The sequence below is a fragment of the Phyllobates terribilis genome, unplaced genomic scaffold (assembly GCF_046119375.1).
Source record: "Phyllobates terribilis strain yellow unplaced genomic scaffold, ASM4611937v1 Scaffold_10__3_contigs__length_209671492, whole genome shotgun sequence".
Classification (NCBI taxonomy): Eukaryota; Metazoa; Chordata; class Amphibia; order Anura; family Dendrobatidae; genus Phyllobates; species Phyllobates terribilis.
Genome location: NW_027362770.1, coordinates 146,652,723 through 146,668,462, shown reverse-complemented (window position 1 = coordinate 146,668,462; position 15,740 = coordinate 146,652,723). Strand labels below are relative to the sequence as shown.

General features: G+C 41.5%; 1 protein-coding gene across 5 annotated transcripts in view; it reads left to right on the top strand.

The window, feature by feature from the left end:
• ANKS1B (ankyrin repeat and sterile alpha motif domain containing 1B) overlaps positions 1–15,740 on the top strand; it is a 158,698-nt gene that overhangs the window by 66,525 nt on the left and 76,433 nt on the right. For all 5 annotated transcript variants that reach the window (XM_073649897.1, XM_073649899.1, XM_073649896.1 and 2 more), the window contains exon 2: positions 8,862–9,004. In XM_073649897.1, the coding sequence (XP_073505998.1) occupies positions 8,918–9,004 (87 nt within the window). In that variant the 5' untranslated portion in view covers positions 8,862–8,917. The remainder of the gene's footprint in view (positions 1–8,861; positions 9,005–15,740) is intronic.

Here is a 15,740-nt window from a genome sequence, read left to right as displayed (position 1 = left end):
CCAGGGGCCGGGGTGCTGTCGGTGGAACATGGGACTTGCTGCCGCCTGGCCTCTATCTTCCCCAGCACCTTCTTCTTCCAGCCGGCGATGGCTGTTCTCTCGGCCTCTCCTACCCGCCGGCTGAGCTCACGCATCTCTACTTGAAGAAACTCGGCGTCTTCCAGGGTCAGCTTGTAGATCACCTCTGCCAGGGTAAGAGGTGTCTCGCTTGGCTGCAGGCCTCGGGTCAGGGTCTCAGGCTCACCTCCCTCCATCTTGCCTGCCGGGTGTGTTCTATCTGGTCTGCTGGAGACCACACCCTGTTTCCCAGTTTTTGTTTCTCCTCTCCCCTTTCTGGGGCGGTCCCATGGCTGCTTGCTGTCGGCCACACCTGGGGGCAGCTCCCCCACCTTGATGGACACATCCACGTTCATGGTCACTGCTGCTTGGGGCGTGCTCCATTTTTGGCGCCATTCTGGGACCCTGCCCACGATGGGAGGCGGTCTCTGCTCCTGTCACTTTCCTCCTCTGACTGAACACACTGATCTAAGATGGTGTCTCTACTTATATCTTTCTTCTATGTGCTCCCCTTAACTACGTCCTCCACCCACACCCACTACGTGGTTCCCCTTTACTAAGTTCCCCCCCACTCCAGCCAGGGACCAGGGACTGTGCTCTCCCGTAGGAGCAATCTCGCCCTGCCCTCTGAAGTGTGGTGCAATGAATGCAGGTGTTAGGGTCCTGAGCTGTACTCCTTCCTTACCTGAGAGTGAGATACCACACCTCTGGGTGAGATGCAGTACCTCTGTGGCGACCGAACCCTCAGGGGCGCCACAGAGACACTGAATGTCCTGTCTGTTAAATATGAGGAGATCCAAGATAGGGCCAAGTGTTTGATGCCAAGAGATGAGAGAGTCTGTTGAAAGGGAATGGTCCACTGTGTCAAAGGCAGGTGACAGGTCAAGGAGGAGGAGGACAAAGTAGTGTCGCTTGGATTTGGCAATTAGTAGGTCGTTGGTGACTTTAGTCAGGGCAGTTTCAGTGGAGCGGTGCGGTCGGAAGCCAGATTTTAAGCAGTCAAAGAGGGAGCAGGAGGAGAGGTGGGAGGACAGTTCAGAATGGACGTGTTTTTCCAGTACTTTTGCGGTGTAAGGGAGAAGTGATATGGGGCGATAGCTAGACAGAGACTATGGGTCAAGGGATGGCTTTTTGAGGATGGGTGTGAATGAGGCATGATTGAAACATGAGAGGAAGACTCCAGTTGTTAGTGACAGGTTGAAAAGGTGGGTTAGGGTTGGGATGAAGACTGTGGTGAGGTTAGGGATGAGGTGGGACGGGATTGGGTCAAGTTCGCAGGTGGTGACATGTGATTTGGAAAGTAAAGAGGAAACGTGATCGTCCATAATGGTGGAGAAGCTGGTTTTGGCGGAGGACGGTTGAGTAGTTATGAGGAGGGGCTGTGGGAACTTTAGGCAAAAGTTTTGTCTGATGGTGTCAATCTTCTGCTTGAAGAATGAAGCAAAGTCTTCGGCTGAGATGCGAGGAGAGGGAGGAGGCTCTGGGGGACGGAGGAGAGAATTGAAAGTGTTGAATAGCTTTAGGGTTGTGAGACAGGGAGGATATGAGAGATGAGAAGTAGGTTTGTTTTGCTGCAGTAAGTGTGGACTTAAAAGAAGTGAGGGACTGTTTGTTTGAATGCGATGAAATGCTCGTTGGAGTGGGACCTTTTCCATTTCCGCTTAGCCACCCTGGAGGCCCTTCGCAGTTGTTTAGTCAGGTTGGTGTACCAGGGTTGCCTGTTGAGTGGGCGAGCTGTGGTATGTGTGAGGGGGGCCACCAAATTGAGAGCAGCCGCTGTTGTGGTGTTATATAAAGTGGCAGCAGCATCTGCATCGTGTAATGAACTTATGCCTGTTAGAGTGAAAAGGATTCAGAGAGTGAGTGTAGGTCAAGGTGTTTGAGATTTCTGCGAGGGTGTGCAAGTTTGTGGAGTGGGGCTTGTGCACCTGGAGAGGAGAGGGAAGAGAATGTAAGTAGATTGTGGTCAGACAGGGGGAGAGGAGAGTTAGAGAAGTTAGATAGGGAACAGAGGCGGATGAAGATGAGGTCCAGAGTGTGGCCATCTTTATGAATGGGGGCAGAAGACCACTGAGCAAGGCTGAAGGAGGAAGTGAGGGATAGAAGCTTAGAGGCAGCTGAGAGGGAAGTGTCAATGGGGATGTTGAAGTCACCCATGATGATAGTGGGGATGTCAACGGAAAGAAAATGAAGCAGCCAAGTGGTGAAGTGGTCAAAGAAGGTGGTGGTTGGTCCTGGGGGGCGGTGAATGACGGCCAGTTGGAGGGGGAGTGGATGCACACACAGTGCACCTCAAAAGAGGGAGAGTAATAGAGGGTGGCAGTGGGATATGGGTGAAGGAGCAGTTGTCTGACAGGAGAAAACCTACTCCTCCACCATGCTTGCCATTGGGAAGGGGGGTGTGAGAAAGATGGAATCCACCATACAAAAGTACAGCTGGGGAGGCCGTGTCAGAGGAAGTGAGCCCGGTTTCGGTGATGGCGAGGAAGGAAAGTTTGTTAGCAATGAAAAGATCATGGATGTAGGAAAGTTTATTGCAGACGGAGCAAGCGTTCCATAGAGCTCCTGTTAGTGGGGCTGGGGAAGCGGGGGCTGGTCGCATGGGTATAAGGTTAGAAAGGTTGCGAGAGTTTGTGACAGATCGTGGATAGGAGGCGGAAGTGACTGTGGAGATGTGGTGAGGAGGGCCAGGATTTGGAGAGATATCACCGGCAGTCAGAAGGAGCAGGGAAAGTGTTAGCAGGTGGGAGCAAGAGAGGGCATGAGGTGGCTGTCTGTGTTTGGCGACACAAGAGTGAATATTGAGGAATAGTTCTGAGGAGGAGGTGAGATGAATCAGGAGGATGGAGGGAGAGATGAAGAGTTCCTTGCTAGGTGTAGGGATTAGGGGGGGTTAGTAGAAAGTGAAGGACTATAGAGGAGAGAGTGAAAACAAACAGAAACATTGTTTACTTTGCCTGGGTATCCTGTTTCCTTCTGTTCATTTCAGGATTAATTCAATACCACACTTATATGATCCACACTTGGTGATACACACTGCCAGACTAAGTCACCAAACTTAGACTTCACAATATATATGCTAGCAAATGCATTCAGGTGTTAAAGGGGTTGTGTGGTACTTTAGATTACCCCCCCATGTATCCCCCCCACCCAGGTCCCTAAGACTTTTTGTAAATAACTTCTGCTGTTGATAATGCCTGTGAGCGGCGCTATCGATGGCCGCTCACAGGCATCACATGACCCCCGGCTGCGGCCGGCTCTGACATCCACTAATGTCATGACAAGTGCTGGCAGCATCCGGGGGTCACGATCTTTCTGGTTCCATATGGATGCCAGGCGCGGGGGGTAACCCCGTCCACAACCCAGCCGCCACCGCGGGGACCCCGACGCTGAGTCACGCCTCACTTGTCGTGACATTGGCGCTGGGGGTCACGTGATGCCTGTGAGCGGCCACTGATAGCGCCACTCACAGGCATTATGAACAGCAGAAGGTATTTACGAAATGTCTTAGGGACCTGGGGGAGGGATACATGGGGGGGGGAATCTAAAGTACCGCACAACTCCTTTAAAGAGAGGGGAGAGGCCTCTGACCCATGTTTATCAGATCAGTACAAATTGGCCCAGATGCAGGATATACCGTATATAGCACAAGCAAAGTAAAACAGGCTGCCATAAAGAAAAGAAAGGCGTTGAACTGGGGTCGTGCTGTGGTCAGCTTACAAACATATCAGATTAGTGCAGACAGGTATGGCAAGATAGATCACACATATGGAAAGCTGGGTGTATACAGTAAATATATATAATATATATTTTTATTGTATATTCTATTATATACATATTTTATTTATTATGTTATATATTATATTTTATTTATTTCTATTTTATATATTATATTTAGTATTATATTATATATAATATTTTATTTACTATGTTACATATATTATATTTTATTCTTATTTTTTTATATATTATATTTATTTTTAGATATATTATATACAGTATATATTATATTTTATTTTTATTTATTTTATATTTATTTATATATATATATATATTTTTTTTTTAATATAAAAAATTGGGTTTTATTTCTCCTTTTTGATCAGCGACAGTTCTAATAAATCTTATGGGTTTTCTGGCTCTTCATGATTTATGGAGTGGTCTTGGTAAATCTAATAAGAATGATACAAGATCATCGGCACTCTGCACAATTAGATCTCCGTGTATGTGACTTACATAATTACTGCTCTCTTCTTTAATTAATTTAATAAGGATTATTATGAAGGGAAAAATATAAGTATGGTCTACAATGAGAAGTTTAATCCTTCTAATTGTATGGGACAGGTCTCATACTCAAACAATAGCAGAGCCGTCTGCAAGGAGCCTGTATATAGCTATATGAAATCTCCACAGCTCCTCGATTCTGTGTACCGCCACGTGGTGCGTCCATAGGGCACTGTATTATAAAAGCACCACATGGCAGCCTACAAGTCCAGAATCCTGTGTGGCCACTTTTACAACTCCTACAATGGTTGTCATCCTGCTTTTAAAGTGTAATTGTTAACTGTGTCGCCGCTAGCTACTCCTCTCTCCATAGAACTTTATGAGCACCAACTGTCATCTCCTATCTCAGTGGGAAAATCTGTATTCACTGAAGACACATTTTGCTGGAGGAGAAAGAAGTGGATTTCTCTGATCAGACATACAGTATATACACAACTATTATCCCAACTAAATGGCCATAAAGCAATATTACAATACAATACTCCAATGAACAGGCTTTACAAATGGGCCAGGTATATATTAAAAAATGAATTTTATTAATAAAAAAATAAAAATAAAAACATAAAAGAAAAGTGAGACAAACCACATATAATGCACAAGGTGGGTGAACCCGGGTAATACAAAAAGAGGTCTGTACCATATATGCAATTTGTGTAGTTCCAATATTAATAAGTGAGTATAGAATAATAAAGGTTTAGGAGATGGATACATCAAGGGTCAGACAGTTCATACAGGTGTACTAATTAATAACCTAGTGGTAATCATCTTAAATATACATACATTGTTGCATGCTAATCCTTCTATTTTAGGAAGACTGGCAACAGATCACATTTCCATCTCCACCAAATAACAGTCATCCATGTGTAGGATGTAAGTTAAGTATAAATATGAGGAAAATATACCACACTGTTTACCTTTATAGTAGCTTCGGGAACCCACCACACCCGACGCGCGTTTCACAATGAAATGCTTTAATACCACTGATTAATACTACACAAATTGCATATATGGTACAGACCTCTTTTTGTATTTGTTTGTCTCACTTTTATGTTATGTTTTTAGTTTTATTTTTTCATTAATAAAATTTGTTTTTTAATATATACCTGGCCCATTTGTAAAGCCTGTTCATTGATAAGATATATTACAAAGTTTCTTATTTTCACCTGTATTATTAAATTATGAAAAAAAATAAAATAAAATGACATTTACACTAAAGGGCTGCCTAATATTAGATAATTCTGCAGTAGTGCGGGGATAATTATTTTTTTTTATTATTGTTTCATGAGTGCCCTCCCCCCGAGGCCCTTGGGAAACAGGAGACCTCCTCCCGACAATAAATAAAAATTAACCTTAAAACCACTTAGTACTTAGCACTATATGGATGTATTATTCATTTATTGAATTGATGTTCTATGTGGGCTCCTTACAGGGGTTATCCCACCAACAAAATGTATCAGCTATCCATAGACAGGTGATCAGTGGAAGTCAAACCACAGGACATGAGAAAGGGTTTCCCATGAATGGAGCGGTATTGCTCATGTGTGACCACAGCTCCATTAACTGTTTATCGGAGAGGTGGTCACACATGCGCGTTATACACTCTTACAAGTAAATGGAGCTATGGTCACCCATCCTACTCCATTGGACACCCATTCTTTCGACTGGTGGGAATCCCAATGGATAGGATGATAAATTTTGGGAAGCCTCTCTAGGGAAGCATTTTGATACTGCATGTTTGTGGAGACACAAGGGTCAGTGGGTGTGCACATCTGCTGGCCTGGCTGTCTTTAGAAACACCGCATGGACCAGGGCTCATCCCACTGAACTTCCGCACTCCTTCCCCATGGGCAGAATACTACTCAGACAACACACGGTGAGAGTAACACAGACAATAACATATATTACTGTCCCAGCAAGTACATAAGATGGTGCAAATGGCTGAGTCTCACCCTTCTGATGGCTCGCCACGAATTAGAGCAGTTGCAACTTTGGGGCATCCAGAGCCTAATACCCCAACCAGTGGCACCACACTTTTGGTGGACACCCACAGAGAGGAGGTAGCGGCAAGCTTAGGAAGCTGACAGAGTCCATTCAGTTATGTGGCCAGGCTACCTGATTGTCCCAACCTGGGCCCTCCAAACGTCTCCAAGGGTTCAGTGATGGGCAGTGAATCAATTCTGTATTCCTCTGGTTGGTGCCATGGTTCCTTGGCTACTGTCATGTAGAGGCAGATCCCTCTTTTATAGTCCACAGCTCTTATTCAGGCCATTATCCACAGTTTTTGAGGGGGAGGAGGTCATCTCTCATTGTTCGAGTGTTCAAATAACATGCATATTTTGTCCTTCAATGTTTGCAGAACAACAAGCTGCATGGACTGATACAATAGGCGGTAGTCAGCAGGCATTAACCAAATTAACAAACATCAATTGTTCAATTAACCTGCGCTTTTGTCCCTCAAAAACCTGCGGGGATGGATACAATAGGTAATCAACAATCATTCAAAAAATCAACAAACATCTATTCAAGAGTTAACGTTCAGGCTCATATGAACAATGGTTTATGTCTCTTGACCTACTGAAAAATATGTGTGTCATAATTAAGAATAAATCCTGTGTTGTCACAATGTTATTTAGACATTATATAATAGGATTATGGGAGCTATATGTGCATTACTATGTGGGTCCTAAGTGAGTGTAATAAGGTATTAATATACTGAATGACACTGCTGAATTTTCTATAGGAAAAATATGGTGACATTATGCGGGCACTCTATGGTAGTATTTGGGTACTGTATGAATAAATGGCGTAAGAGATGACAGGGAGAAGCGACTACTATTTTTTTTGCCTAGGGCCACACTTTCCATAAATTAGGCCCTACTGACAGTGAATCACCTTTTGAAAGCGCCACTCAATTGTTTGTACCTGCTAACTTATGTCACTAGGTCAAAAGTGACCAGTTTTTGCTCTTATTTTTTTCCCGCTGCTCCCCTGAGTATTTTGTTTTTGTTTTATTTTTTTTTAATCATATTGTTCCAGAGATATCAACCTTTTTAATTAGTGCTAATTTTTTTATGGTCTGTAATAAGGGGATGTGGCTCACAGGATCCTCGGGGGTGGGGTTGTCTTTAGACTGCTTTACATAATTACCCTGTGAGCACCGCCTCCTTGTAATGACTATAAAAATTAACACTAAATAAATAAAAAAGGCCTGTATCTCTGGAAGCGTATGGTGGATTTACAAAAAAAATCAAGAAACAAAATAGAATACTCGGCGGAGCAGGGAATAAAATAAGAGCAAAAACTGGCCTCTTTTGACTTGGTGATGCATCTTCTTTAAAGATTCATTGTCTAAAAAGTAAAATTTAGAAAGGAGGAATATAAATATATTGGATTTAAGAACAGTATTTTAAATGTAGATATTTTATTAAAAAGTTTCTGCATGTTTGGAAAATATATAGTTTATATAACTGTTACACGCACGCCGCATAAGATCAGATAGGGGCGAAACCGGTTACATGAATTCGTTGGAATCCTGGGGGAACCGTTATTCAGGGCGACCTTAGGCTGCAGCTTCTCTCAGGCACACGATAGATTCAATTGCTGACCAGACACATCTGACAAGAGTCTTCATAAACGGTAGAACAGTAACATTTAATGAGGCACAGCCAGTGCAATGTAAATGTCTCTTTGAGCAACAGGCTCCAGTAACAACAGTATAATCTCCTTTGCAGCACAGCAGTTCACAGTCTATTATCCGGTAGCAGAGTACAGCACAATTATAATGCATACCCAACCACAGGCTTTTCCTTCACAAAGACTCAGTTGTACACAGCATTCTTTATCCTGCATGGAGATGGAGGGGGATAGAGTTTGATGAGGGAGATGATCCCTATGACAGGATTCATTCCAGTCCTTATCTTCCTGGCCGACAATACTCCACACTGTTAGTTCAGGGCGTCTAACTGACCTTTGACTAGCTTCCCTCCTGACCTGAATTCTGTTCCCTTGCCTTCTGTGAGATACAGATCATAAACAACCTTTCTCTTCGGCTCCAGCCAGACAGTAAACAGCTTCCCCACAATCCCCCTGGGGCTCTGCTAAAACACTCCCCTTCTCCTGTGACTGTGTTAACCCCTCTAGTTGCTGGATGCTTCTGGAGCACAACACTTCCTGTCTCATGTGCTTGTGTTACTTCTAATAGTTGCTGAATGCTTTTAAAGCAACAGCACTACTTCTGCATGTCACATAACAGTGCATAAATTGGCTAAATGTATCCATTTTTTATCTTTACATGATATAATATTTCTACATACAGTCAAAATGTTAATCGCTTTTGTATAGTAAAAAGTCTCCACTAGAGGGAGCTTTGGAGCTTACTGTATACAGTGGTATTATTGAGTTCAATATAGAAACAGTGTGCCATAAACATCTAAGCTGCCCCTAGTGGTGCCTCCAGGAAATATATATTCAATAAAGTTCATATTCTTCAATTTCTTAAAAATATTTATTTGCATTATTTTTAGTCACTAAATCCGCAAAGCTGTATCCGACTGGGGGATCTCTGGATTTTTCCCACATTATGATGCAAGGGGATGGACGGCGGAGAAGAAATGAAAATTACTTTGATGACATACCAAGATCAAAGCTTGAAAGGCAGATGGCGCAGGTAATAACATTTCTAAATGAAATTCCGCAGAAGAAAATCTACCTGAAGCTACATCTGTAGGTTGTATTTTTAGATGTGTTTTTCATAAACATAACAAGTTCCTTCAGTAAATCTGATTCTGTCGTTAGAACTTGTAAAGTAACTTTCAAAACCAGAAATATAATTATAATTTTTTTTAAGCTTCACTACTATTTTATTTTTTCTTTATTTGCCCTTATTATATATACTGGTGCATCTCACAAAATTAGAATATCATCAAAAAGTTAATTTATTTCAGTTCTTCAATACAAAAAGTGAAACTTCTATATTATATAGAGTCATTACACACAGAGGGATCTATTTCATGTGTTTATTTCTGTTAATGTTGATGATTATTACTTACAGCCAATGAAAACACAAAAGTCATTATCTCAGTAAATTAGAATAATTAACAAAAAACACCTGCAAAGGCGTTTAAAAAGGTCCCTTAGTCTGTTTCAGTAGGCTCCACAATCATGGGGAAGACTGCTGACTTGACAGATGTCCAGAACGCAGTCATTGACACACTCCACAAGGTCCCAGAGTCTGGAGGAAGAGTGGAGCGGCCACAATCCAAGCTGCTGGAGGTCTAGTGTGAAGTTTCCACAATCAGTGATGGTTTGGGCAGCCATGTCATCTGCTGGTGTAGGTCCACTGTGTTTTATCAAGACCAAAGTCAGTGCAGCCGTCTACCAGGACATTTTACAGCACTTCATGCTTCCCTCTGCCGACAAGCTTTTTGGAGATGGAAATGTCATTCTCCAGGAGGACTTGGCCCCTGTCCACACTGCCAGAAGTACCAATACCTGGTGTAAAAACAACAGTATCACTGTGCTTGATTGGCAGCAAACTCACCTGACCTTAACCCCATAGAGAATCTATTATAGAGAATCTATGGGGTATTGTCAAGAGGAAGATGAGAGACACCAGACCCAACAATGCAGACGAGCTGAAGGCTGCTATCAAAGCCACCTGGGCTTCCATAACACCTCAGCAGGGCCACAGGCTGATCACCTCCATGCCACATTGCCACATTGATGCAGTAATTGATGCAAAAGGAGCCTCGACCAAGTATTGAGGGCATTTACTGAACATACATTTCAGGATAACATTTCGGATTTTAAAAACATTTTTCAAGCTGTTGTTATACACACGTGGTCAAAATTGTTGGTACCCCTCGTTTAATGAAAGAAAACCCCACAATGGTCACAGAAATAACTTGAATCTGACAAAAGTAATAATAAATGAAAAATCTATGAAAATGAACAAATGAAGGTCAGACATTGCTTTTCAGCTTCCACAGAATTTTAAAAAAAATTAAACTCATGAAATAGACCTGGACAGAAATGATGGTAAAATAAAAAGTTTCTTTTGGATCCCTATGATTATTTTTTTTTCACTTAATTGAACAAAATCACAAAAAAACTCAAAGTGTGTAAACTTAGAAAGAGACAAAGGCAAAACTATGTGCATGGTGACATCCGGATTCCCTGCTAGTTCCATTCTACCAGTAATACCAAGACTCCATCTTTCCACTATGACAGATGAAGGGAAATAAAATGATGAAATTCAATGAACAGGATCTTTTTTTTGGTCCAAAGTGGACTAAAGTTTTTGCTCATTGGATTTCATCCTTCTTTCTCCCTACATCTGCCATGGTGGGAAGATCAGGTCGTTACTGTGTACATTAGATTTTTTTTTTAGACCCTCAAGGGAATGTGTCATCAGAAAATTCCCTATTGTTTAATGCAGGTTTTTATATTAAATGTATTTTTAAACATTTTTACTATTTTATTTTTCGTATTACTATCTATTTAAAAAAACAACCCAGAAATCTTGCAACTTTCACTAAGACCAGTAAGCTCAATACTAGACTCACACTTCCTGTTCTGAATAGCAGCCAAATGAATGGTGGATCCTGTGTTATCTACAGTATATAGAGGTGTTATCAGTCATTGTACAGGAGGAGGAGGAGGTGAGCTGTGACATCACCTATTGTGAATGGTGGATCATGTGTTATCTACTGTATATAGAGGTGTTATCAGTCATTGTACAGGAGGAGGAGGAGGTGAGCTGTGATATCACCTATTGTGAATGGTGGATCCTGTGTTATCTACTGTATATAGAGGTATTATCAGTCATTGTACAGGAGGAGGAGGTGAGCTGTGACATCACCTATTGTGAATGGTGGATCCTGTGTTATCTACTGTATATAGCGGAGTTATCAGTCATTGTACAGGAGGAGGTGAGCTGTGACATCACCTTTTGTGAATGGAGGATCCTGTGTTATTTACTGTATATAGAGGTGTTATCAGTCATTGTACAGGAGGAGGAGGAGGTGAGCTGTGACATCACCTATTGTGAATGGTGGATCCTGTGTTATCTACTGTGTATACAGGTGTTATCAGTCATTGTGCAGGAGGAGGAGGTGAGCTGTGGCATAATCTATTGTGAATGGTGGATTCTGTTATCTACTGTATATAGAGGTGTTATCAGTCATTGTACAGGAGGAGGTGAGCTGTGACATCACCTATTGTGAATGGTGGATCCTGTGTTATCTACTGTATATAGAGGTGTTATCAATCATTGTGCAGGAGGAGGTGAGCTGTGACATCACCTTTTGTGAATGGAGGATCCTGTGTTATTTACTGTATATAGAGGTGTTATCAGTCATTGTACAGGAGGAGGAGGAGGTGAGCTGTGACATCACCTATTGTGAATGGTGGATCTTGTGTTATCTACTGTATATAGAGGTTATCAGTCATTGTACAGGAGGAGGAGGAGGTGAGCTGTGACATCACCTATTGTGAATGGTGGATCCTGTGTTATCTACTGTGTATACAGGTGTTATCAGTCATTGTGCAGGAGGAGGAGGTGAGCTGTGGCATAATCTATTGTGAATGGTGGATTCTGTTATCTACTGTATATAGAGGTGTTATCAGTCATTGTACAGGAGGAGAAGGTGAGCTGTGACATCATCTATTGTGAATAATGGATCCTGTGTTATCTACTGTATATAGAGGTGTTATCAGTCATTGTACAGGAGGAGGAGGTGAGTTGTGACATCACCTATTGTGAATGGTGGATCCTGTGTTATCTACTGTATATAGAGGTGTTATCAGTCATTGTGCAGGAGGAGGTGAGCTGTGACATCACCTTTTGTGAATGGAGGATCCTGTGTTATTTACTGTGTATAGAGGTGTTATCAGTCATTGTACAGGAGGAGGAGGAGGTGAGCTGTGACATCACCTATTGTGAATGGTGGATCTTGTGTTATCTACTGTATATAGAGGTTATCAGTCATTGTACAGGAGGAGGAGGTGAGCTGTGACATCACCTATTCTGAATGGTGGATCCTGTGTTTCCTACTGTTAAATAAAGGAATTGTTGGTCATTGTATTACTCTCTGTGATAATGATGAGACCGCTGAAGAGTCATCTGTAGAGAACCGGACATGTGAGACTAGTATATGGTGTAGTGGCCAGTGTGAAAATTGAAAAACTCCTAATTATTTTTTTCATATAGCTAGTGATATAGAAAATTGAATTTTTTTTTTATAAAAAATACATTTGACATAAAAATCTGATTTAAACAAAATCTGATGTTAAAATTCTTATTAACACTCCAATATTACCAGCAAATTAGGGACACTATGGAAGTTGTAATTTTTAGTTCAAAACATATTATTAAAAGATGATGTCTAATTACGTGTAAATTATTTCCTGGCTGTCATTTATAATGGACAAAGGAAATATCGTATAATATTCTGCTATTAACAGACATGATTACATATTTTAAAATAGGTCATAGATATTTTTTTTTTCCTGGGGATATTTTTGATGATCTTTGGAAATGGCAATTAAATGAGAAGTTAATGTAAATCATCGTATATCTAGAGCTCAGCCTCCGGCTCTATTACAGAAGTATACTATAAATATAGTCAGTAATGATTAGTACAGATTGCTCCACTCTATAGTAACTTAAAGGGATTCTGTCACCAGGTTTTTGCCACCTAATCTGAGAGCAGCATAATGTAGAAGCAGAGACCCTGATTCTAGAGATATATCACTTACTGGGCTACTTGCTGTAGTTTTGATAAAAGCCCTGTTTTATCAGCAGTTGATTATCACTAGAAGACTAGTAAACCTGCTGCCATGTAGTCCAACCACGCCCCCATCTCTGATTGGCCACTTTCTGCCAGTGTACACAAAAAGCTGCCAATCAGTGGTGTGGGCGGGGTTATACAGAGCTCAGCATTCAGAAAACTGCTATATCTACAGCAGATAATACAGTGATTTTTATTAAAACTGCAGCAAGCAGCCCAGTAAGTTATACATCACTGGAATCAGGGTCTCTGTCTCTATATCGTGCTGCTCTCAGATGGGATATCAAAAACCTTGTTGACAGAGTCCCTTTAACTCGTAAAATGGCTACAGCAATGGGCCATGGAGAATTTCGGCTTTCGGCTCTGGTTGTATCTGAATTGTGGCTTCTGCTATAAATGGAAACCAAAATATAGAGCCGGATCAGTCGTGCGATGGACACCAGGTACTACAGTTGTGGTCAACATTATTGGCACATTATTAAAAGAAAGCAATTTTGCCACAATTCTGGTGTAAATTGCTTTGAAAAGTCCCAAAAATTTTCAGAGTTGAGCAAAATTTTTTCAACTTTTGGCATTTTCACGCTAGTTTCTTGCAACTTCGCCAAAATGGGGGGAACTGGGGCAGGATGGGAGGCACAAAAGGGGACAGGACGAAACAGCTAATCTAATTCATGACTGGAGTAGGATCTGTGGTGAGGCGTACAGAGGTGCACGGCCACTCATCATACGCTCCTGATTCATGCCACAGTCCTAAAAAAAAATTAATAAGAAAAATAGTATATGACATGGACAGGATTACACTTCCTTCCCTTATATTTGGTTGGACAACCTTTGGCAGCAATGACGACATTCAAATGTTTTCATATCTGTAAGGCTATGTTCACATGTTGTGTTTTTGCTCAATTTTTTCCAGTAGCCAAAAACTGCTCTCGACCTGTTTTTCAGCGTTTTCATTGTGTTTTTCATTTTTTTATCCTGTGGCATATTTGTGTGTTTTGTCTACAGTACATGGTTAATAAAATTAGTTTTACTCACCAAAAACACTGCAAAAATGCAGCAAAAAAGATTAGTCACATTTTTGCACTTTCTCATCACGTAAAAAAATGCGGCAAAAATGCTGAAGATAGTCTTTTACCATTTAGACTGCTTGTGCTTGGTGATAGTAGCTCCGACAGTTCTTTTGTTTTTGCCATCCTAAACAAGGAGCGTGGAATAAAACTAGCCTTTTTAAAGGGATTGTCCACTACATGAACAGCACCTTCTAAATCTGTATGTTTCCCCACAGTAAAATAATAACACTTGTACTCACCTCCAGTGCCAACGCTGGAACATTGTTAGCTCTGGCTCTCCCAGGGATCGCGTGACATTGTTATGTCATGCAGTCTCTGAGGCCAATCAGCGCTGGTTTCATTCTCCTCTCCTACTGACGTAACTGACGTCTGAAAGATGGGACAGTGAAGCCTGAGCTGATTAGCCGCAGGGATTTAACAGATTTAACAGTGTCATGCAAGTCACAGGAGAACCATTACCAACAGTGCTGGAACAGTGTTGGCACTGGAGGTAACTACAAATGTTATCATTTTACTGGAGGGGGGGGACATAGGGATTCAGAAGGGGTTGCCTGAGTAGTGGACAACCCCTCTTAAAAGGCTAGTTTTATTCCCTGCTCCTTGTTCAGGATGGAAAAAAGAAACAAAATGTCTGAGCTACTATCACCAAGCACAAGCAGTCTAAATGGTACAAGACTGTTTCCAAAGACTTTGACTTCAACAAAACCCCAGTAGAGCCAGTGCCGACACCACTGGAACAGCGCCAGCATGAAAAGTGAGTATAGTTGTTATTATTTCACTGGGGGGAAAACTTTGGGATTCAGAAGGGTTTGTCTTAGTAGTAGACAACTCCTTTAAGCGTCAAAGTCACCACTCATAGACTAATTAAAGTAATGTGAACACTAACAAGTAGGGGACAGTTAAAGGGGTATTCAGATCTCCAAGATCCTATCCCAATATGTAGTAGGTGTGATAATAATAATATTAGAAAATACCTGCAATTAAAAATGTAGTATAGTTCTTCTGATTTGCTATGTTGCTTACCCCATGTGCAGGGCATTGCAGTAGGTTAGGTATCCATGGTTACGACCACTAACAACTACAGTAACTGTTACTTTATGAGTGGTCGTAAACATGGATACCTAAGCTACTGTAATGTCCTGCACATGGGGTAAGTGACATAGCGAATCAGAGAATCAGAAGAACTATACTACATTTATAACTGGAGGTTTGATTTCTAAGCACAGGTTAGTGTGATTTTGTCCTTTGTTTCAAACTGAACAGCGGTCACCATTAATCACGCTCCTGCATTGTTTTAAATGTTGGATCTTTTTTTGCTAAATTTTTATTTTGTTGCTTTTGTGTCTTTTTATATCAGAGACATAAGGTCATACATATCCAAGCAGGTTCACATAAAATTTTATTTCAGTCCAAATTGTACATGAGGTTTTTAATATTCAGGGCTGACAATCATGTTGACCACAACTGTATTTTCCCGTCAGTACAGCAGTTACTATGTTCAATTTTAGGATTAGAAAAATATGTCTACTTCTATAATCAGCAC